Source organism: Myiozetetes cayanensis, unplaced genomic scaffold, assembly GCF_022539395.1.
Source record: "Myiozetetes cayanensis isolate MyiCay16 unplaced genomic scaffold, myiCay2020 scf61, whole genome shotgun sequence".
Classification (NCBI taxonomy): domain Eukaryota; kingdom Metazoa; phylum Chordata; class Aves; order Passeriformes; family Tyrannidae; genus Myiozetetes; species Myiozetetes cayanensis.
This window is the reverse complement of record NW_026087865.1, coordinates 241,951-265,787: the sequence shown is the minus strand read 5'-3', so window position 1 is coordinate 265,787 and position 23,837 is coordinate 241,951. Positions and strand designations below refer to the sequence as shown.

The 23,837-nt window shown below is 63.9% G+C and overlaps 1 protein-coding gene across 1 annotated transcript; it reads right to left on the bottom strand.

Annotated features, from left to right (window-relative positions):
* Window positions 1-949: 949 nt before the first annotated feature.
* Window positions 950-23,415, bottom strand: KDM5C (lysine demethylase 5C). Its single transcript, XM_050337323.1, is given in 28 exon segments — window positions 950-1,067; window positions 1,540-1,722; window positions 2,666-2,865; window positions 3,408-3,465; window positions 4,201-4,728; window positions 5,233-5,367; window positions 5,959-6,138; window positions 6,668-6,806; window positions 7,439-7,797; window positions 8,495-8,591; window positions 9,007-9,154; window positions 9,813-9,937; window positions 10,490-10,671; window positions 11,418-11,612; window positions 13,550-13,669; window positions 13,740-13,902; window positions 14,481-14,662; window positions 15,243-15,401; window positions 15,874-15,993; window positions 16,582-16,740; window positions 16,823-17,004; window positions 17,836-17,959; window positions 18,037-18,171; window positions 18,741-18,911; window positions 20,247-20,369; window positions 20,455-20,532; window positions 22,712-23,028; window positions 23,031-23,415. Coding segments are annotated over 28 exon segments (4,845 nt in total). The 5' UTR covers window positions 23,305-23,415; the 3' UTR covers window positions 950-1,058.
* Window positions 23,416-23,837: the final 422 nt, after the last annotated feature.

The window sequence follows — 23,837 nt, the reverse complement described above, 5'->3', positions numbered from 1 at the left end:
AAAAGAGATCTTTTCCTCATGGAGAGGGATTTTACATCAAGCAAAAATATTTTTTTACCTCAGATATAGTAAATTTTACCTTAAAAAGGAGAGGTTTCCCTCATAAAAGAACATTTTCATCTCAAGAAGGGGGATTTTACCTCAGGAAAGTTGTGTTTCATCTCAGTGGGCAAGGTTTTACCTCAGAAAAGGGTTATTTCCCCTCTGTAAACATAAGTTTAACCTCAGGAAAGGGGTGTTTTACCTCAGAAAAGTGGATTTTTCCCTCAGGAAAGGGGTGTTTTACCTTAGTGGGAAAGGTTTTACCTCGGAGAAATGGATTTTTCCATCAGAAAAGGGGTGTTTTACCTCAGGGGGAAAGTTTTACCACAGAAAAGCGGATTTTTCCCTCAGGATAGTGGTGTTTTACCTCAGGGAGGAAGGTTTTACCTCAGAAAAATTGATTTTTCCCTCAGGAAAGGCAGGTTTCCCCTCACAGAAGAGGTTTTTCCCTCACAAAAGTGCTTTTTTCACCTCCTGGAGGGGATTTTTTCCCTCAGGGCAGGGGAAGAAGGGACCTGCACCCACCCCCCACGCTGCGAGTGTGGGACCCCCCAAAGCCCCCCAATAACCGACCCCTTTAACCTCCAAAGTTTAATAATAATAAAAAAAATCATAATACAATAAAATAAGGCCCCCCCGCCCCCGCCCCGCTACAAAGAGCCCGAGACTTGTTAGTGTCAGCGAGGGGGGGGCAGGGGGGCCCCAAATCCGCCCCCCCGCCCCCCACCCCCCAATCCTATAAAAACCCGGTGCGGGGGAGGGGGGCTGGCCCTGCTGTGCTGGTTGGGGCCCCCTCCCCGGTTTGGGGGACCCCTGACCCCTCACGCGTGGCTCCCACACCCCCGGGGCTGAACGATACAAAAGAAACAACTCAAATAATTACAACGCGGGGGGCGGGGACGGGGAGCCCCCACAATTGGGGGTCAGGGGGTCCCAGGGTGGGGGGGGCCCGGCGTGGCCCCCCCAGTCCCTCCCCACCGGCAGCAGGAGCGTCCGTCTGAGCTGGGGGCTCCACGTCACGAGTCCTGGGGGGACACAGGGGACATGGTGGGGGGGACACCCCAAAAACCCATGGGGAGCCCCTGCCCTGCCCAGAGGGATGCCTCAAAACCCCAGGGGGAGCCCCATCCCCTGGTTTGGGGGAGCAGGTCTTGCCCTGTACCCCATAAACCCCATGGCCCAATGGATATGGGGGACCCCCCCGAAACCCTCCCCTCTGCACCCCATCAACCCCGTGACACTGTGCCCCCCATACCCCATAACCCCCCCGTACTCCATAATCCCCACATGTACCACCTCTATGACCCCCTGCATGACCTTAACTCTCCACACCCCACAACCCCCCAGTTATTCTTCTAGGACCTCCCATCACCCCCTGATCTCCCCATGTACCTCCCCATAACCACTCCTTCTCCCCTATAACTCCCCCATAACCCCTCCAAACCCCCTCTACCCCCAGAACACAGGTCAGACCCCCCCTCTTAGCCCCCAACTCACCCCTGGGGCCTGGGGGCCGGGTTGGGGGCTGTCCCGGGGGTCCCCCCCCTCGGGCCCCCGACTCCTCTTTGGCTCCAGCTCCTCCTTGGCCAGGGGGAGGTCCCCCCGCTCCCCCCGGCGCTTCCGACGCCTCTCGGGGTCCCGGCCGCGGGCACGAGCCCCCCGTCGCTCTGCCTGCTCCAGCTGGGGGGACACAGCCCGTCAGGGACCCCCAAAGGGGACACAGCCCATCAGGGACCCCCAAACGGGGGACACAGCCCATCAGGGACCCCAAATGGGGGACACAGCCCGTCAGGGACCCCCAAATGCAGGACACAGCCCATCAGGGACCCCAAATGCAGGACACAGCCCGTCAGGGACCCCCAAATGGGACACAGCCCATCAGGGACCCCCAAATGCAGGACACAGCCCATCAGGGACCACCAAATGGGAGACACTCCAGGGATCCCCCAAATGGGACACATCCTGTCAAGGACCCCCAAATGGGAGACACAGCCCATCAGGGATCCCCCAAATGAGACACACCCTGTCAGGGACCCCCAGAATGGGACACACCCCGTCAGAGATACCCCAAATGGGGGACACAGCCCATCAGGGATCCCCCAAATGAGACACACCCTGTCAGGGACCCCCAGAATGGGACACACCCTGTCAGAGATACCCCAAATGGGGGACACAGCCCGTCAGGGACCCCTAAATGGGACACACCCCATCAGGGACCCCCCAGATCGGCAGGGGACACACACACACACCTCCCCCATTAGGAACCCCCAAAACTGGAGGGGGGAAAAGCACACCCCATCAGGGAAACCCCAAATGGGGGGAACAGAGACACACCCCTGTCAGGGACCCCCAGAATGGGACACAGCCCATCAGGGACCCTCAAAGTAGGGAACTGACACGTGGTCAGTGACCCCCTCAAAACAGGGGAGGCACCATACCGTCCGTCAGTGACCCCAGTGGGGTCTGGGGCAGTTTTGGGGTTCAGGATCCCCTGTACCTCGAGCAGGAGGCACAAAGGGTGAGGAAGGGGCTGCAGCAGCTGCCAGACGCTCTGGGGAGGGTCTGGGGGGTTCTGTGTCCATGGGGTGGGTTTGGGGGGGTTTGGGGTTCAGGACCCCCGTACCTCGAGCAGCAGCCGGAAGAGGGGCAGCGGGGGGGGCCGGGTGGCCTGCAGCAGCCTCCAGATGCTCTGGGCCTCGTCCAGTGTCACCTCCAGCAGGTCCCCCTCCATCATCAGCTCCTCCAGCGGCCGCCGCGTCCCCTCGGCCAATTCCAGCACCGGCCCCTGGAGCCGCGGCAGGGCCGCACTCAGGGCCTCCAGCTCTGTGGGGACATTGGGGACACCATGGGATGGGCAGGGCTCAGAGGCTCCTGGGATCCCAGTGGTGTCACCTGTGCTGGGATGGGATCCCCCAGCGACCCCTGTGCTCCCATGGGATCCAGAGGGCTTGCACGGGATCCTGAGCGTCCCACACAGTTCTCTGAGCTACTATGGGATCCCTGGGATCCCACACTGTGCCTGCACTCCCACAGGATCCCTGGGATCCCACACTGTGCCTGCACTCCCACAGGATCCCTGGGATCCCACACTGTGCCTGCACTCCCACAGGATCCCTGGGATCCCACACTGTGCCTGCACTCTCACAGGATCCTGTGTGAATCCCACAGATCCACAGGGCCCAACAGCACCCCCTGTGCTCACCAGGGATCCACTAGATCCCTCCATCTCCCCCCACACATTCCCATGGGATCCCCAGAGCTCTCTGGCTCTTCCTGTGCTCAGGAGGGCTGTGCAGAGCCTGGGGGGGATCCAGTGGATCCCAGCACCCACAGAGGATCCTGCAAAGCCCCCACACCCCACTCACCCGAGGGTAGGGGGCCGTTCTTCTCCGGGCTGGGGGCGTCCCCGTTCTCCACTGACACCTGGGGGGGGCAGGGAGGTGTTAGGGGGACAAAACTCGGCCTCCCCAAAGCCCCTGCAGCCCTGAAACCCACCCCATAACCCCAATACCATCCCTTGAGCCCCAAAACCTCCTCTACTCCTCCTCCCTCACGCTCCCAACTCTTCCCTGACCCCTCAACCCCCTCCAAACCTTGCTGTGCTGGTTGTCCCTGGTCTCACACAGGGTGCTGTCCCCCAAACCCCATCTAAACAACCCCCCCTTGCTTTGCTCGTTCTGGCTGGCCCCAACACTCACCCCAAATCCCCCCAAACCTTGGTGTGCTCCTTGCTCTGGGCCTCCCTCATCCCCATCAACCCCATGGACGGGGTTCCATCCCCATCATCCCCGTGCAGGCAGTGCCGCAGGGCTGCCAGTCGCCCCAAACCCCTCCCACAGCCCTCAAACCCAACCCACAGCCCCCAACCCCCACAGCCCCTCAAACCCCCCACAGCCCCCACCCCTCCCACAGCCCCACACATCCTCCACAGCCCCTCAAACCCACCCCACAGCCCCACACACCTCCACAGCCCCTCAAACCCAACCCACAGCCCCACACACCTCCCACAGCCCCCACACCCCTCCCACAGCCCCTCAACCCCCCAGCCCTCCCACAGCCCCTCAAACCCAACCCACAGCCCCCAACCCCCCACAGCCCTCAAGCCCCCACAGCCCCCACACCCTCCCACAGCCCCCCAAACCCCCCCAACCCCCAGACCTTGGTCTGCTCGTTGTCCCTGGCCTCCCGGAGTGCCCCGTCGCCGTCGCTGCCGTGCAGGCGGTGCCGCAGGGCCGCCAGGCGCTCCAGGGGCGCGGCCACGTCGGGCGACGCCAGGAGCTGCCGCGCCCGGTCCTGCCAGGTGATGGCCCGTTCCGTGAGGCACTGCAGGGCCTCTCCCTCGGGCAGCCGCACCGGCAGCTTCTGCAGGGCCACCAGCAGCGCCAGGATGGTCTCGAGGCGCGGGCGCCGCGAGCGCTGGCACAGCGGGCACAGGAACTTGGCGTCCCACTCCCACCAGGCCGGCGACGGCTTCTGGGCGCCCAGGCGGGGCCAGGCCACGCAGGAGCCGTGGAACCAGTCCCGGCACAGCTGGCACTGCAGCATTCCCGGCCCTGCCGGCTGCCCGCACACGCACGAGGGGGGGCCCGGGCCCGGCAGGGGCGGCGCGGCCTTCTGGGAGTTGGCGTGACGGAGTCGGAGCATCCCCTCCTTCTCCTTCTGCTCGCCCTCCTTGAACGCCACAATCTGGGGGGAAAGGAAGGTGAGCAGGACTGGGGGTGTGGGAGCCCCCACCCCAAAATAAACACCCTGATCTGGGGGGAAAGGAATTTGAGCAGGGACAGGGACTGGGGGTGTGGGAGATCCCCAACCCTTGAACAACACGACCTGGGAGAACTGGGAATGTGAGAGATGGGTATACAGATTGGGGGGATGTGGGTACAGGACGGGGGAGGACAGGAGTGACCCCCAACCCCTGAATGCCATGATCTGTGGGAAAATCAGGAATCTGAGAGGTGACAGTGACTTGGGGGGACGTGGGTGCCCCCCAATCCATGAAAGCCACAGTCTGGAGGGAATCAGGAATAGGAAAGGTGATGGGGATTAGGAGGCACGTGAGGATGTGATCACCGACAGGAGTAGGGGGGATGTGGGTGCCCCCCACCCCAAACCCTGGAACACCACAATCTGGGGGGGTGTGGGGGTCAGGAGTGTGAGAGGTGAAGGGGTCCGGGTGTGTCCCCCCCTCACCACAGCGCCGGGGTCCCGCAGGTCCTGCGCTGACAGCCCCAGGCTCTCGGCGTCCAGCCGGTACAGCCCCGGCTCCTGCCGCCACTTGAGCCGCTTGCTGCTGTCCGAGCCGGCGTCGGCACAGGGGCACAGCACCTGGGGGGGAGAACAGGGGGTCAGCACCCCAAAACCCCCCAGCCACAGCCCACTTCCAACCAGCTCACCCCAAAAACCCACCCAAAGCCCCTCCCAGTTCCACCAACGCGCCCCAAAACCCACCCAAACCCTCCCAGGCCCCCTAATCCCCCTCACGGTTCCATTAAACCAACCCCAAGTCCCCCCAAATCCCCCTCCCATTCCACCAACCCACCCCAAAACTCCCCCGAATCCCCCAGCACTCCTCCCACCCCCGCCGAATTCCCCCAAACCCCTCGCCAGCACCCCCAGCACCTCCCTATATCCCCCCAAAACCACCTCCCAGCCCCTCGAGCCTCACCAAATCCCCCAACCTCTCCTAAAGCCCCTCAATCACTCTTAAAGTACCCCCAACCCCAAAAATCCCAAGATCCCCACAGACCTCTCCCCGGTCCCCCAAAAGAGCCCCCAGCAAATCTCCATATCCCCCAAAACCCCCTCGTCAGCTCCACAAATCCCCCTGTATCCTCCCAAAAATCCCTCCCCAGTTCCCCAAACCACCCAAATCCTCCAACCCGCCCCTCCCCAGCTCCCTAAGCCCCCGATTCCCACCTCGAGCAGGGTGTAGCAGGAATTTTTCTTGAGGAAGGTGCGGGAGGCCTTGTCCCGCCAGGAATGGGCCGTCCCCACCTGCACCTCGAGCTGCCGCAGCTCCTCCAGCCGCACCGGCAGGTCCCGGCCCACGGCCACCAACCCCTCCAGGTCATCCAGGCACGGGTAGTGGTCCCCGTTCTGGGGGGCAGGGGGGTCAGGGAGGGTTTGGGGGGATATAGGGGGATTTCAGGGGGGTTTGGGGGTTTTGTTTGGAGAGGTTTGAGGGGAGGGTTTTGGGGCTGCCCACAGGGCAGCCCCTCGGAAGGTTGTGGGGGTGGCTTGTAGGGACTTTTGGGGGCAGCCTGGGGGCTTTTGTGTTTTTTTTTGTGAGGGAGGTGTTGGGGGGGTTTAGGGCAGAATTCAGGGGTGGTTTGGGGGTATCTGTGGGGCAGCCACTGACAGTGTTTGTGGGTTTTTTTTGGGGGGGGGTTGTAGTACCCATAGGGCAGCCCTTGTGGGGGGTGGGGGTTGTGGAACTTTAAGAAGGTTTTAGGGGAGGGTTTGGGTGGGCTTTTGGGAGTACCCACAAGGCAGCCCTTGGGGGGTTAGGGGGGATGTTTGTGGAGCTTTAGGAAGGTTTTAGGGGTGGGTTTGGGTGGGGTTTTGTGGGTACCCCCAAGGCAGCCCTGTGGGAGTTTGTGGGGGTCTCAGGGGGGTGGGAGCCCACCTGGATCTCCTCGACGTCGGCGATCCAGGCGCGGGCCTTGCCCAGGGCCTCCTTCAGGGCCTGGATGTTGGGCAGCAGGGCCGGGATGTTCTCGGCCTCCTTGATGATGGCGGCCAACGTGGCCGGGGGGTGCTTCTGCCTGCAGGGGGATTGGCTCAGGGACCCCCAGAGACCCCCCTGGGGCACCCCCGAGAGCCCCCCCAAATCCAGGGCAGGGTCCTCTGGGAGGCAGCCGAACCCCAGAGCTCTATTCTCCTCCCTTTCACCCTGGGATGCAGCCCCCAGTCCTTTATTCCCTCCTGGGGACATGAGGAGCAGCCCCCAGCCCCTTTAATCCCTGTCAGGGTGCACCCCCAGGCCCATTATCCCCCCTTAGAATCAAGGGGTGCACCCTCAGCCCCTTTATTCCCCCTAAAGGTGCACCCCCAGCCCCATTATCCCCCCCTTGAGCCAAAGGATGCAGTCCCCAGCCCTCTTTTCTCCTGGGGACACAAGGAGTAGGCCCCAGCCCCTTTATTTCTGCTGAAGGTGCACTCCCAGCCCCTTTATCTGCCCCTAAAGCCAAGGGGTGCAGCCCCCAACCTCTTAATTTCCCCCAACAGTGCATCCCCAGCCCCATTATCCTCCTCTAGAGCCAAGGGATGCACACTCAGCCCCTTCACTCCCCCTAAAGTGCACTAAAGGTGCACCCCCAGCCCCATTATCCCCCACCAGAGCCAAAGGGTGCAGCCCCCAGCCCCATTATCCCCCCAGGGTGCCCCCCAGCCCGACCTGGCCTCGAGGCACATCTGGGCCTTCTCCTCCCAGCGCTGGGCGATGGTCAGCAGCTCCTGCAGCTCGGCCATGGCCACGTCCACGGCAGGGCTGGGGGCCACGGTCCTGCCCGCCTGGATCAGCCCCCTCATGACGGGCAGGGGCACCCGGGCGCGGGGGGAGCGCAGCGTGGCCGTCACCTCCTCCAGCCAGGCCGCCTGGGCCAGCTGGCGCTCCAGCTGCCGGCCCTCGGGCACCTCCACGCCCAGGCGGGACCCCCGAGCCAGCAGCTCCTGCAGAGCCCCCGGGCCCGGCGGGGGCACGGCCAGGGCTGCCCGGGCCTCAGCCTGGAACGCCTCCACCCGCTCCAGCAACGCCTGCCGGGGGACACGGGGTCAGGGACACACACCGGGGTGAGGGGCACCCCTCGGGGCCAGGGACAACCCTCAGGGTGAGGGACAACCCTTGGGGGACAGGGACACCCCTCGGGACACAGGGACAACCCTTAGGACACAGGGACACCCTCTCTGGAGACAGGGACACCCCTCGGGGTCAGGGACACCCTCTCTGGAAAGAGGGATACACTTCAGGGGACAGGGACACCCGTCAGGGTCGAGGACACCCCTTAGGACACAGGGACACCCCTCAGGGTCAGGGACACCCCTTGGGGACAGGGACACCCCTCGGGGTACAGGAACACCCCTCGGGGTACAGGGACACCCCTCGGGGGACAGGGATACCCCAGGGTACAGGGACACTCTCTCTGGGGTGAGGGACACACACCAGAGATGCCCCCAGTGGACATTCCAGGGACACTGGTTCATCTGTTCCAGGGTCAGGAACACCCCCAGGAACATCCCAGGGACCCCAGAACACTGAGAGACCCCCATGGGATAAAAAGGGACCCCCCCAAGCCCACCTGGACCTCCCTGATCTGGTGCCTGACTGGGACCAGTTAAACTGGTGAGGACAAACTGCTCTGGGAACACCCAGAAAAGGGAAGGACGGGGTCAGGGACACCCCAGGGACACTGCATGACCCCCCAGGGACACTGTGTGATCCCCCCAGGCCCACCTGGACGTCCCCAATCTGGTGCATGACACAGGGCAGTTGGTTCATCTGCTCCAGGAAGGCCCGGAGCTCCTCCACCGTCAGCGCTGGAGCTGGGACCCTGCAGGGACAGGGAGGGAGGGGACAGTCAGGGGACACCGGGAGACAGGGGAGGGGACATAGGGGTGGGAGGGGCTCACAGAGGATGAGACTCAACTGGTCTCCTGGGAGCTGATGATCCTCTGGGGACAGGGTGGGGATACTCTGGGAACCCTGGGACTGGGCAGGGAAGGCTGAGGATGGGGTGGTGACACTTTGGGAAGCCCAAGGACAGGCTGGTGACACTGTGGGGCCACTCACCCGGTGTCCTGGGAGCTGATGAGCCCCAGGGACAGGACAGGGAACGGCAGGGACAGGACAGTGATGCTCTGGGGATCCCAGGGACAGGGCAGCAGATACTCTGAGGACCCCAAAACCAGGCTGGTGACACTGTGGGGACCCCAGGTACGCACTGGTGACACCGTGGGGCCACTCACCCGGTCTCCTGGGAGCTGATGAGCCCCAGGGCCTCGGACACGCAGCGCTCGGCCTGGCCCAGGCAGCCCTTGAGCCGGTGCAGCAGCTCGTTCTCGGGGAACTTCCGCTCCCGCGCCTCCGACTCCAGCGCCCGCAGCTCCTCCAGGGCTGCCGGGACACAGCAGGGTCAGGGATGGGCACCGAGACCCCCCTGGGACCCCCAAACACCCCCCCATATCCCACCCAGCGCCTGCAGCTCCTCCAGGGCTGCCGGGACCAAAGAGGGTCAGAGTGGGCACCGAGACCTCCTTGGGACCCCCAAACTCCCCCCCAAACCTCACCCAGTGCCCACAGCTCCTCCAGGGTTGCCAGGACCAAAGAGGGTCAGAGAGTGGGATTGAGACCCTCCCTGGGACCCTCAAACATCCCTCGGCACCCCCAGCTCCTCCTGGGCTGCCGGGACACAGCGGGGTCAGGGATGGGCACTGAGACCCCCAAACACCAAGAGAGACCCCCACCACACCACCCTCAACTCCTCCAGGGTTGCCATGACACAGGAGGGGTCAGGGATGGGCACTGAGACCCCTCTGGGACCCCCAAACACCCACAGAGACACCCCCCCCACCACCACTCCCAGCTCCTCCCAGGCTGCCGGGACACAGCGGGGTCAAGGTTGGGATTGAGACTCCCCTGAGACCCCCAAACATCCCCCAGCACCCCCAGCTCCTCCAGGGCTGCCTGGGCACCTCCCAAGGATTCCCCCAGGACCCACCCAAAGCCAGGACCCCCCAGAGCCCCCCAAAGGCCCCCTGACCCCCGGACTCACTGCGCTTGCGTCCGTCCTCCACCTCGAGGGCGATGCGCACCTTGTTGGCCCAGGTGTCGAAGGACTCCGCCCGCACCTTCAGCTTGTGCAGCATCGCCGGCAGCTCGTCCAGGGTGTAGCGGTACCTGGGGGGGCCGGGAGTCACTAAGGGGGACAGGACCCCCCATGGGCCTCGGGGGGAGCAGCTGGTCACGCATGGCGGGGATGGGGAGGGAGAGCAGGACCCCAGGTTGGGGAGGGGGGGGATTTGGGGGGGTTCTGTGTGACCCCCCTAATCAGAGTGAGAGGGGTAAGAGGGACCCCAAGTCATAGCCGTGTATCCCCTCAGGGGCACACTGAGACCCCCAGCACCCCCAAGGCCAAATCCCACCCCCTTCTACAGCTCTCCAGGTCATATAGCCCCTCTTACAGCCCCCCCATGTCCCCCTCAAGTGCCCATCAAGACCCCCAGCCCATCCCAATCCTCTGACAGACCTGTTCTCACAGCCCCTCCCAGACCTCCAGTTCCCCTAAACCATCCCCATGTCCCCCCCAGCAGCTCACCAGGCCCCCCAGCCCCCACCAAACCCCACTCCCATCCCCTCTCACAGCCCCCCCAAGTGCCACAGCCCCCCCAAACCATCCCCACGTCCCCTCCAGGAGCTCACCAAGCCCCCCAGCCCCTCCCTCCCCCCCACCTGAGGTACTGCTTGCTGCGGGGGCACTTGCACAGGTCGTCCATGTGGTAGAGGCAGACGAGGCCCTGGGGGCAGTCATAGCAGGCCAGGGCTGACAGGAAACAGGTGGTCTTGCACTTGTCACACTGGCGCTCGTCGTCGGGCAGCAGCTCGAAGGCCTCGCGCTCCGCCTCCGTGATGCCCTGGGGGGCACAGAAACGGCCTCAGACCCCCCCACTGAGCCCCTGGGGTCACAGAAACGGCTCTCAGACCCCCCCACTGAGCCCCTGGGGTCACAGAAACGGCTCTCAGACCCCCCCACTGAGCCCCTGGGGTCACCCCACAACTCAAACACCTTTCTGTGCCCTGGGGGGCACACAAACAACCCTCAGAACCCCCACTGAAAACTCAAACACCTCCGTGATCCTCTGAGTGGAACAAAACCCCCACTCTCAGACTCCCCCACTGAGCCTTTGGGGTCACCCCAGCAGCTCAAACACCTCTAATGCTCGGAGGGAGACAAAGACACCACCTTCAGACCCCCCAGCAGAGCTTTTGGGGTCACCCCACAAGCTCAAACACCTCCTGCTCTGCCTCTGTGATGCTCTGGGGTGGCCAAATCACTACCCTCAGACCCCCCTACAGAGCCTTTGGGGTCACCTCAGCAGCTCCAACCCCTTCATGATCCTCTGAAGGGAACAAAACCACCACCCTCAGACCCCCCACTGAGCTTTTGGGGTCCCTCTATCCCCCGTTTTCAAGGTCCTCCATTTTGCTCCCTTTCTGGGGGTCTCCCCACCCTCTCCAGCACCACCTTGCCCAGTTTTCTCTCTTCCTGGACCAGCACCAACATCTCCCCGTCCCCGGCAGCTCCACCTCCCCCAGCTCCTCTCCCCCATTTTGGGGGTCCCTCCCTCTGCCCCCCCTGCACTCTGGGGGGTCCCCCCACCTTCTCCAGCAGCGCCTTCCGGAGCTTCCTCTCCTCCTGGACGAGCACAAACATCTCCTTGTGCACGGCGGCCGCCAGGTTCAGGTCCAGCTTCTCGGGGCTCGCGGCCATCTTGCAGATCAGCTCCTCGTGGGAGAACACGCAGTAGCGGCGCAGCCTCCGGTAGTGCTCGATGCACTGCCTGCCTGCAGGGAGCTGGGACACCAGGGGGGTCACCCCAAAACCTGGGAACCACCCCTGTGACCCCAAACACAGCCCTGGAGCCCCAAACATCACCCAACCCCAGAGCACATGACAGTCTCCAGTAGTGCTCGATGCACTGCCTGCCTGCAGGGAGCTGGGACACCAGGGGGGTCACCCCAAAACCTGGGAACCCCCCCTGTGACCCTAAACACAGCCTCAGACCCCCAAACATCACCCAACCCCAGAGCACATGACACAGTCTCCGGTAGTGCTCGATGCACTGCCTGCCTGCAGGGAGCTGGGAAATGGGGAGGGGTCACCCCAAAACCTGGGAACCCCCCTGTGACCCCAAACACAGCCCTGGAGCCCCAACACCCCCTGACCCTAGAACACACCAGCACAGCCTCCCATAGCGCTCCATGCACTGCCTGCCTGCAGGGAGCTGGGAAATCGGGGGGGGGTGTCACCCCAAAACCTGGGAACCCCCTTGTACTCCCCTGTACCCCCAAACACAGCCCCAGACCTCCAAACATCACCCAACCCCAGAATACACTACACAGTCTCCAGTAGTGCTTGATGCACTGCTTACCTGCAGGGAGTTGGGAAATGGGGGGTGTCACCCCAAAACATGAGACCCCCCCTGTGCCCCCAAACACACCCCCTGTGACCCCAAACACATCTCCAAACTGAGCTGGGAAACCACAGCACTGAACCCCCAAAACCTGGGGTACCCCCACCCTGCCCCCAAACACAGCCCTGGACTAAGAAAGGCACCCCCAGGGCTGGGTCCCCAAATCTGGGGGACCCTCCTGAGCCCCTGACCCAGGACAGGCACCCCCAGGGTTGAACCCCCAAATTTGGGGCCCCCATGTTTTTTTCTGGGGTCCCCCTGTGTTTTGGGGCTCACTCCTCAGCGGGGCAGAACTTCACAGCCTCAATGAAGTTGTTTTATTTCCGTGTCCCCACCCAGGTGTTCTGTTCCCCCCTCAGCTTTTGGGGCTCTCCTCGGGCTTTCTGGGGTTCTTCCAGGGGTTTCTTGGGATGTTTTGGGGCTCACCCTGTCAGCAGTGCAGGAGTTCACAGCCCTGGCCAAGCTGTTTTTTTTGGGTCCCCCCAGGATTTAGGATTCCCCTCAAAATGTGTGGTTCTCCCCAGGATTTCTGGGGTTCCCCCTCAGATTTTGGGGTCCTCCCATGGATTTTTGGGGTGCTTGAGATTCACCCAGTGTAGAAGTCCATGACCTCAGCAAAGCTGTAGCTCTACTTTTTTTTTGGCATTCGCCAGGTTTTGTGTTCCCTGTCAGATTTTGGGGTTCCCCCTGCATTTTTGGGGTTCTTCCTGAGTGTTTTGGGGGTCTTCCTCAGTTTTTTGGGTTCTCCCTAGGGTTTTTTTGTTCTCCTTAGTTTTTTTGGGTCTCTCTGCATGTCTCCGGGGTTCCCCCTGGATTTTTGGGGTTCTCCCTGGGTTCCCCCTGTGTTTCTGGGGCACATGGAGCTCACCCAGTCAGCAGTGCAAAATTTCAAGACCTCAGGCAAGTTGTTTTTTTTGGGTCACCCCCAGGTTTTGTGTTTCTCCCCTGCAAATTTGGGGGTCCCTTGGGTTCTCTGGGGTTCCCCTGTGTTTTTGGGGTTCCCTCCATGTTCCTGGGGTTCACCCAGTTGGCGGTGCAGAAGTTGACGGCCTTGGCGAAGTTGGGGTTTTTTTGGGTCACCCCTAGGTTTTGTGTTGCCCCCCTGGGTTTCTGGGGTTCCCCCTGTGTTTCTGGGGTTCCCCCCACGTTTCTGGGGTTCACCCAGTCGGCGGTGCAGAAGTTGAAGGTCTCAGTCAAATTGGGTTTTTTTGGGTCACCCCCAGGTTTTGTGTTGCTCCCCTGGGTTTCTGGGGTTCCCCCTGTGTTTCTGGGGTTCCCCCTGTGTTTTTGGGGTTCCCCCCACGTTTCTGGGGCTCACCCAGTCGGCAGTGCAGAAGTTGACGGCCTCAGCAAAGTTGTAGCCCTGGTTGAAGCCGCTGTGGTAGGCCCTGGGGAAGGTGATCACGAACTCCCCGGCGCACTGGTTGGTCCGGACCACCTGGGGGGGCACGGGGTGGTCAGGGGAGCTGGGGGTGGGGGCTGGGGGCGCAGGGGGGACCCCAACTCACAGGGACGCCGTGGGCCATGAGGGTGTTGGGGTTCATGAGGGTGACGAGCTGGTGCAGCAGGTCAGGCTGGCTCTCAAACAGCTCCGGCGTCAACTTCTTCATCACCTCCTCCAGGTGCTCGGCCGCGAACGACGGGACCCCGTACCACGTCTTGGGCTCCCCCCTGGGGCACAGCGGGGTCAGGGCACCCCAAAAACCTCCTCATCCCATCCCAAACACCTCCTCATTCCACCCCAAAAATCCCAAAACCTCCTCATCCCACCCCATACCACATCTTGGGCTCCCTCCTGGGGCACAGCGGGGTCAGAGCACCACAAAAACCTCCTCATCCCGTCCCAAAAACCTCCTTGGCCCACCCCAAAAACCTCGGCCCGCTCCATACCACATCTTGGTCTCCCCTCTGAGGCACATGGGAGTCAGGGCACCGCAGAAACCTCCTCATCCCACCCCAAAAATCCCAAAACCTCCTCATGCCACCCCGTACCACGTCTTGGGCTCTCTCTGGGGAACAGGGGTCAGAGCACACCAAAAAGCTCCTCATCCCATCCCAAAAACCTCCTCGTCCCATCCCACATCTTGGGTTCCCCCTGGTAAAAAGGCGAGGTCAGGGGTACCCCAAAAGCTCCCTGACCTCAGGGGCACCCCAAAGTGGTCACCTCTGGCCACCCCAATGCCCCTCACTGGCACTCCTGGCCACCCCAACACCGGCCAACGTCCCCAGAAGCCCCAGAGGGCCCCCACCAGTGGAGGTAGTTGATGGAGTAGCTCCAGTGGTCCTCGATGTGCCAGCAGAAGGCCGAGAACACCATCCCCACGTAGAGCCAGGGCACCTTCATGCCCGAGATGTCGGCGTTGATGTGGCACAGCACCGACTGCTGCAGCACCGGCATCACGTTCAGGTTCCACCCGCTGCCCGCGTACTCCTGGGGACAGGGACACTGTCACCCTTTGGGGACACCCTGGGGACAGGGACACCCCCGGGGACAGGGACACTGTCACCCTCTGGGGACACCCCTGGGGACAGGGACACCGTCACCCCCTGGGGACAGGAACACCCCCCCATGGGGACAGGGACACTGTCACCCTCTGGGGACAGGGACATCGTCACCCCTATGGGGACACCGACAGCCCCCCATGGGGACAGCAGCACGTTCAGGTTCCACCCACTGCCCGCGTACTCCTGGGGACAGGGACACTGTCACCCTCTGGGGACACCCTTGTGGACAGGGACAGCCCCCTGTGCAGGTTCAGGTTCCACCCGTTGCCTGTGTACTCCTGGGGACAGGGACACTGTCACCCCATGGGGACACCCTCAGGGACAGCCCCTCGTTCAGGTCCCACCCACTGCCCCTGGGGGACACCAGGGACATGGAGGATTCTGGAGAGGTTTTGGGGGTCCCAAGGGGGGGTCCCACCTCCTCCTCGGGGGACAGGCACAATTTGCTGCCTCTGACAGTTTGGGGGGTTCTGGAGAGGTTTTGGGGGTCCCAAGGGGGGTCCCACCTCCTCCTCAGGGGACAGGCGCCGTTTGCCGTCCCGGACCGGGAAGCCGGAGCCGAACTCCTTGGAGTGGATGTCGGCGCCGTACTCCACCGTCACGTCCTCCTCGATGCTGCTCACCAGCCGCCAGAACTCCTTCTCCACCAGCTCCGTGGGCACCATCTGCAGACAGGGGGGCTTCAGGGGGGGCTCAGGGGGCTCTAGAGGGTTTGGGGGGGTCTCACAGGGACAGGCACGTTGAAGGAGTTGGCCTTGAGAACAACGGATGTCTCCTCAAAGGGAGGGGGCTCAGGGGGCCTGTAAGGGTTTGGGGGCCCAGAGGGATTTAGGAGGTCTCACATGGATGGGCAGGTTGAGGTAGTTGGCCTTGAAAGCACCGACCATCTCCCCAAAGAGAATGGACTCAGGGTGGTCTGGGGGCTCCAGGGGTGGGGCGAGGGGGCTCAGGGCAGTTGGAGGGTGCTTGAAGGGATTTGGGGGTCTCAGGGTCTCACGTGAAAGTATTGAAGTAGTCAGCCTTGAAGGCATCAGCCATCTCCCTGAAGGGAGCGGGGTCAGGGGGACTCAGGCAGGGTCTGGGGGGCTCAGGAGTGGTTCGGGGGCTCAGGGGGCTTTGGGGGTCCCGGGGGCTCACATGGACGGGCATGTTGAAGTAGTCGGCCTTGAAGGCGTCGGCCATCTCCCCGAAGCTCTGCAGGGTGTACTCCCGCGTCGCCTGCTCGAACCCAAACGCCTCCGGGGGCCGCTTGCACTCCTGGGGGGGCACAGAGCGGGGTCAGGGGGGCCCAGGGACACAGAGGGGGGGTTGGGAGGACCCCAGGGTGTGGGGGGAGGCAGGGTGTCAGACAGTCCCCAGGGATGCAGCATGGGGGGGTCGGGGGGTTCCCAGGGAGGTGACAGTGCACTGACCTGGGGGTCCCAGGGACACAGAGGGGGGGGTCAAGTGGTGTCCCAGGGACATAGAGGGAACAGAGCACTGAGCTGAGGGGTCCCCAGGCCCAGGGAGGGGACAGGGCACTGAACTGGGGGTCCCCAGCCCCACAGATCTGACATGGAGGTCCCTGACCACAGAAAGGATCCCCAGCCCCTCCTATGTGACACAGCAGTCCCTGACCCCAGAAATGGGGTGTCCCCACCCCCACAAATGTGACGTGGGGGTCCCTGACCCCGGAGATGAGGGGTCCCCAGCCCCACAGATGCGACACAGTAGTCCCTGACCCCAAAGATAGGGGTGTCCCAGTCCCACGGACAGGACTGAACGATATTTGGGGGTCCCAAATGCACCCTGACCCTCCAGCCAACACAAGAGTGACGTGACCCCAGGGGTCCCAGCCCCCCTCACCGCCATGACGCATTTGGGGCAGCGCCAGATGCCCTTGGGGATCTCGGGCAGGGGGGGCAGCAGGCAGAAGATGTGGTAGTTGTCGTCACAGCCGTCACACAGCAGCAGTTTGTCGTCCTCGTCCCCCCTCGAGCAGATGCGGCAGATGTAGGAATCCACCTGGGGGGGCATTGGGGGGGTCCTGGGGGGTCCTGCCCATCCCAGGGGTCCCGTGACCCCCTGCCCCCAGCCCCCTACTCACGAACTGGCTGTTGCTGTGGCTGCGCCGCAGCCTCATGGTCATCTTGGTGCAGGGCTCGGGGCTGTGCCGCAGCCCCTCGGGGCCCTCCCGGCCCCCCGGAGACCCCGGAGACCCCCGGGGCTCGGCCCCCGCCGGCTCCTCCTTCACCACCACCGTGGGGGGGCACTCGGGGCCGTCCTTGTCTGGGGGGAGGGATTGAGGGGTTACAGAGGGGTTGGGGGATGGAGGGATTGAGGGGTTACAGAGGGGTTGGGGGATGGAGGGATTGAGGGGTTACAGAGGGGTTGGGGGAATGGAGGGATTGAGGGGTTACAGAGGGGTTGGGGGTTACAGAGGGGTTGGGGGGTTACAGAGGGGTTGGGGGTTACAGAGGGGTTGGGGGAGATGAAGGTATTGGGGAGGTAACAGAGGGGTTGGGGGGATGGAGAGGTTGGGGGGTTACGTGGGGTTGGAGGAATTGGGGGGTTACGGAGGGATTGAGGGGGGAATGGAAGAGTTAAGGAATTACTGAGGAATCAGGGGCATTACTGAAAAATTGGGGGGAGATCTCAAGAACTCGAGGGGGTCTATCCCAAAAGAATGGGGGAATCCATCCCTAAGAACTGGGGAAGGAAGCCCCAAAAGAGCTGAGGGAGGAAGAAAGTCCTCAAAGAACTGGAGGTGTGTGACAATGTCCCAAAAGAACAAGTGTCCCCAAAACAATTTGAGGGAATATTGGGGGTCTCAAAAGAACTAGGAAAAGAAAAAAGAGCAAGAACTCTCAAAAAAACTTGAGCAGTACCTGAAATGAACTGAAAACAAAGATCCTAAAAGAACTAGAAAAATATTCCAAAGAAAAACCCAAAAACCCCCAATATTCCAAAGAAGTTCCCAAAAGAACTAGGGAGGCTCTCAAAAAGACTGGGAGAGATCTCAAAAAAACAGAGATCCCACAAGAATTGGTGGTGTCCCATTACAATTGGGGAAGGGGTCCCAACCCCCCCTCTGTGCCCCCCATTCCCTCCCCCCAATACCTTTCTTCCTCAGGGTCTTGTCCTTGGCCACCAGCCCCAACCCCAACATTTTGGGGCCAGCCCCGTAAATCTGCAGCTTCTTCAGCTCCGGGTTCTTCTCGATGTCCTCCTCGGTGGGCTCGGGCTGTGGGGTGCTGGGGGTCAGGGGGGGCTCCCTGGGCCCCGGTGGGGGGGGATTTGTGAGGGGGTTTGGGGTCCCACCTCCTGCTGCAGGCGCTTGGCGCGGCGGCCGTAGCTGTTGAACTTGGAGGGCTGCACGGACTGGCGCAGGGGGATGCTGTGGGGTTTGTACTCCCGGTCCTTCTCCTCGCTCTCGAACGGCCTCGCATGGCACTGCTGGAGTGGGGGGGAGCCCTTCAGCACCAGACACCCCCAGGAAACACCCCCAGAGCCCCCATAGCCTTCACCACCTGGGCAGGGGGTGATGAGCACCCCCAGAACCCCCCCAGACCTTCCTCCTCCATCACCGCCTGGGGAGGGGGCAGTGAGCATCCCCAGATCGGCTGGACCCCCCAGAACCCCCCCCAGACCTTCCTCCTCCATCACCGCCTGGCGAGGGAGCAGTGAGCACTCCCAGACCTTCCTCCTCCATCACTGCCTGGGGAGGGGGTGACGAGCAACCCCAGACTCCCTGGACCCCCCAGAACCCTCACAGACCTTCCTCCTCCATCGCTGCCAGGGGAGAGGGCAACAAACACCCCCAGAACCCCCCAGAGAACCCCAGAATCCCCCCACCTCCTTTACCACCTGGGGAAGGGGCAATGAGCACCCCTGGACCCCTCAGACCTTCCTCCTCCATCACCGCCCAGGGAGGGGGCAACAAGAACCCCCAGACCCCCTTCCTCCATCCCCACGTGTAGAGGGGAGCAATGAGCACCCCCAGCCCCCTGTGCCCCCCAGCTCACCACGAGGTTGGCCCCCGACTGGTACATCTCGTAGGGGTAGATGATCCTCTCGTAGTGTGCCCGCAGCAGGGACCCGATGTTCTTGCCCGAGGGGTACGACAGGCGCTGCGCCACCCGCGCCCACCGCCGGTCCTTGCAGATGGCCTCGTACCCCCCCTCTTCCATCACCACCTGGGGGGCCAGCGGGACCCTCAGAGGGACTGTGGACCCCCCAGAGCCCCCCCAGACCCCTCTCCTCCATCACCACCTGGGAGGGAGCAATGAGCACCACAGACCCCCAAACTCCCCCCTCCCGGGGGTCCTTGCAGATGGCCTCATACCCCTCCCTCCCATCACCACCTGGGGGTGGGACAGCACCACAAACCCCAAAAACACCTCCTCCACCATCACCATGGATCCCCAGAAGCCCCCCAGACCTCCCCTCCTCCATCACCACTTGGGGGGCAATCAGGACCCTCCCATGGACTGGGGACCCCTCAGACCCCCGGTCCTCCATCACAAGCTGGGGGGCCATGAGCACCCCTAGAATGCCCACGGACCCCCAGAAACCTCCTGGACCCCCCCCCTGAGAAAATACTCCCGGGGAGGGGGCAATGAACACCCCTGGACTGCCCATGGACCTCCTGGAGCCCCCCAAGAAGGAACCTCCAGAAAGGGCAGCTGAACCCCCCCAAACAGGAACATATCCCCCACGAAGAAAACTAGAGATCCCCAAGAGAACAACGAGCCCCTAAATAGGAAAATACCCCCTGGGGTCAATTAACCCCCCCCAAGGGAACAATTACCCCCCCTAAATGGGAAAATATCTCTCATGGGGACATTAACAACCCCCCAAGGGAGCAATTACCCCCCTTAATGAGAAAATACCTCTCACAAGAGCATTACCCCCTTAAATGTGAACACAACCCATCCATAGGGGCATTAATCTCTCCCCAAAAGAACAATTAATCCTCTAAATAAGAAAATATCTACAGAGAAGCAATTAATCATCTTGAATGGTAACTTATCCACCATGGGGACAGTTACCCCCCAGTACACAACAACCCCCTCCAGGGGACAGTTACCCCCCTAAATGGGAACAAACACCCCCAAACAGGAGGCAATTACCCCCCTAAATTAATAAAATTCCCCATAAAGGGATAACAATCCCCCCCCAGTGTGGGGGGGAACCTACCCTGACCCTACACCTGAGGGGGACACTGAGCCCCCATAACCCCTCAGGGTGAGGGTCCCTGGCTGTGGGGATCCCCTGCCCCCATAATCCCTCAGGGTGGGGGGTCCTTTGCTGTGGGGACCCCCTCTGGCCCCCATAACCCCTCAGGGTGAGGGTTCCTGGCTGTGGGGATCCCCCAGGCCCCCATAACCCCTCAGGGTGAGGGTCCCTGGCTGTGGGATCCCCCAGCCCCCATAACCCCTCAGGGTGAGGGTCCCTGGCTGTGGGGATCCCCCAGACCCCCATAACCCCTCAGGGAGGGCGTTCCTGGCTGTGGGATCCCCAGCCCCCACCTTGCTGAGGCTGTAGAGGTCCAGGATGCGCCGCTCCACGTTGGGGATCTTGAGGGAGGAGCCCTGGATCTCCCAGAACTTGGCGATCTGGTCCAGGTAGTTCAGCTTCACCCGGGTCTGCGCCTGAGGGGGACAGAGGGGGAGTTAAAGGGAGGGGTTCCACCCCTGTGCCTCCCAAAATCAGTCCCTGAATCCTCCCCCCACTCACCTCCAGCTCGTTGAGCCGCTGGATGCGGGGGGTGAACCTGAAGTTGTCGACCTCGACGGCAAAGGGGGGCTGCCAGTCCTGGGGGGAGGGGTGTCAGGGAGGGGCCCCCCCAGACCTGCATGGGCAGGGCAGGGGGGCACAGCCCAGATTTGGGGGGGCAGGGATGGCCTCCCAGTCTTGCACAGGCAGAACAGTTGGGGGGGGGGTCTGTAGGGGGAAGGGAGGGGTTACAGCACAAAATTTGGGGGCAGGGGGGCTCAGCACCAATGGCCCCCTCCAGTCCCACACAGAGCAGCCCCGGGTCTCCACATGGGAAGAGAGGGCAACACCTCCAAAATTTGGAGGGGGGTCAAAAGTGATGTCCCCCCAGGCCCCCAGAGGCAGGGCAGGGGAGACACAGCCCAAATTTGGGGGGATCACAGACATAGCCCTCAATCCCCCCAGTCCCACATAGGCAGGGTAGGGGAGACAGCCCAAATTTGGGGTGTCACAGACATACCCCCCAGTCTGACACAAGAATAACAGCCCTGGGGGCTCCATGCAGAAAAGGGGGCAATAAACCCCAAATTTCGGGGTGGAGGAGAGGTCAGCAACAATGCCCCCCCCCCCAGTCCCACACAGAGTTGAAAGAGAACAAGAGAAACCCCAAATTTGAGGTTGGGGGCTCCACCATCAATGCCCCCCCCACTCTGACACACACAAAACAACCCTGAGAGCTCCACAAGGAAAAGAGGGACCTACACCCCCAAATGTCGGGGGGTGTCCTTGCTGTGTGTCCCTCCCCCTCTCCGAGCAGAAGCGCCCCCACCCCTCGCACCCCTCTATTTTGGGGGGGATCCCCCGGGGGGGCCCCGCGGGGCCGGTGACGCCAGCACGGGCCGGGCCCTCCCCGGAAGCCCTTCCCTGCCGAAAGGGGGGGCCCGGCCCGGCCTGGCCCCTCCACCCCAACCAGGGGGCCCAGAGAGCCCCCCGAGGGGACAACGTGACCCCTCCCCCACCGCGGGGACAACGCGCGACCCCCCCCGGCCCCCCCAAAACCGGGAAACAACCCCGGGAATGCGAGGTGGGGAGCGAGGCCGGGGGGGATGGGGGGGCTCGGCTGCCCCCGGACCCCCGGGCCTCCCCCGAGACCTCCCCAGCCCGGGGGCTCTGCCCAGGCCGGGCCCCCGGAGCGGCGGGACCCCCCGCGGCCGCAGACAAAGGCTCGGCGCTGGCGCCATATTGGCCGTGTCACTGTTGTTGTTGTGAGGCCGCGGGGGACACTGAGACCCCCCCGACCCCCGGGAGGCGTCGAGAGCCCCCGGCACCCGCGGGGACGGCCCCGATACCCCGGGATCGAACACCGCCCCCGGCTCGAGGGGCCCTGGGGAAATCGGGGGTTTGTCCACCCCCCCACGAGGTTTGGGCTGTGCGGGACCCCGAAATCCACCCCCGGGTTACCCCACACCGGAGGGGTCACATGCCCCCCAGCTTAAGGATTAACCCCCAGGGGGCGCATTTACACTCCTCCCAGCAAGAACAGACCCCATATAATTCAGGTTATTTACCTCCCCAACGAGGCCCCCTGGCCATAATTGACTCCCAGGGTATTTACCCCCTTGGGTTATTTGCCCCAGGATGCAGCCGAGAATTTGGGGGAATTACTTCCCGAAGGGGGGGGTCATTAATCCCCATAAATGAGAACTATCCCCGGGGGGCAAGTAATCTCTTTAAATATGAAATCACCCCCAAGGGGGCAAATACCCCCCCCAAGAGAACAGACTCCCCGTGGGAGCGACTACCCCCCCCCTTGGGTGCAGTTACCTCCCCCTAAATAGGCAGCGTTATCCCGCGGGGGGGCAATTACCCCCTAAATGGGAAGATACCCCCAAGAGGGGGCAATTCCCCCCTCGGGGGAGCACCCACGCCAGCCCCACACCCCGAGGGTGACACCGGACCCCCAGGGATGGGGGGGGCACCCCCAGCCCCCCATAACCCCTCAGAGTGGGGGTCCCCGTCTGGGGGGGGCACCCCCAATCCCCAAAGCACTTTAGGGTGGGGGTCTCCGGCTGTGAGAAGCCCCCCCAGCACCCCTTAACACCTCGGGGCAGGACCCCCAGGCGGGGAGATGAAGGGACGGGACACCTCCAGTCCCTCCGAGACCCCCATAACCCCTCCAGAGGGTGGTCCCGGCTGTGGGGACCCCCCCTGCAGTCCCCCCTCTCCCCCCGGGACGGGGGTCCCCGGCCGCAGGGGGGTCCCCACCCCCCGTACTCACGGCAGGGGGTCGGATCTTGCAGATGCCGCTTTTCTCGGCGATCGGGCGGATCTTGGCGATGTAGCCCAGGGGGTCGCTGAACTCGGCCCAGCTGGGCTCGAACACGGGGCACTCCGGGGGGGGCAGAAAGTCCTCGGGGGGCTCGGGCTCCGCCGGCGGCCACGGCGTCCCCCAGTCCCCCGGGGGGGCTCCTCCACGGGGACCCCCGAGCGGCCGCCGGGCCTTGTCCTCGGGGGGCCCGGCCCGGTCCCCGCCGCGGGCCCCGCGCTCCTCGGGGGCTTTGCGGGGGCTCTGCTCCTCGCCCGGGGGCGCCCCGAGCCCCTCCCGGACCCCCCCGCGCCTTTACACCGGGGCTCGCCCCCGGCGCGGGGGGGGCGTGGGGCGCCCGCGGCCTTCTCGTCCCCCTTGGCCGCCCTGGGGGTCCCCGCGTCTCCGGGGGGGGTCTCCGGCGCCCCCCAGTCGGCACCGCGGCGGGGCTTGGGCTCTTCATCCCCGTCGGGCGGCGGGGGGGGCACCCAGGGCGGGGACCCCTCCGGGCCGGGCCCCCACTCGGCCCAGGCGCCCCCCGCGCGCTGCTGCTCCGCCTCCTCCATCCCGCGCTCCGAGGGGCGCGGGGGTTCCCGGGACTGCCCGCGGGGACCCCCTCAGGGGGCCATGGAGGCCCCGCCGCCCCCGCGCCGCCCCCTCACAGGCCGCGGGCCGGCCCTCTCCCCGCTCCCGAGCCGCGGCGGGGGAAAGGGGGACGCCGCCGCGCTCCGCCGGCCCCGCCGAGCCCTCCCGCGGCCCTCGCCGGCCCCGCCGCGCCGCGCTCCGCCCGCCTCACGCCCGAGGCCTGCCCGGTCCCCCCGGCCGGGCCGCCGCCGCCATCTTGGATCCTCCTCCTCCCGCCGCCCGCCCCCCGCCCGCGCGCACGCGCGCACTGCGCAGGCGCGGCCGCGCGCGCCGTCCCGGGCGGGTGCTGCGATCGCCGGTGTCCTTCCGCCGCGGGGCTCGGGGAGGGCGCGCCGGGAGCCGCCGATCGGCGACGGGCGGCGGAGAGGGCGGGAATAGGGCGCGGGGCACCGCGATGGAACCCCCCCGGTGCTGCGCGGGAGGCGGCAGGCGGAGCGGAGGGCAAATAGTGCGC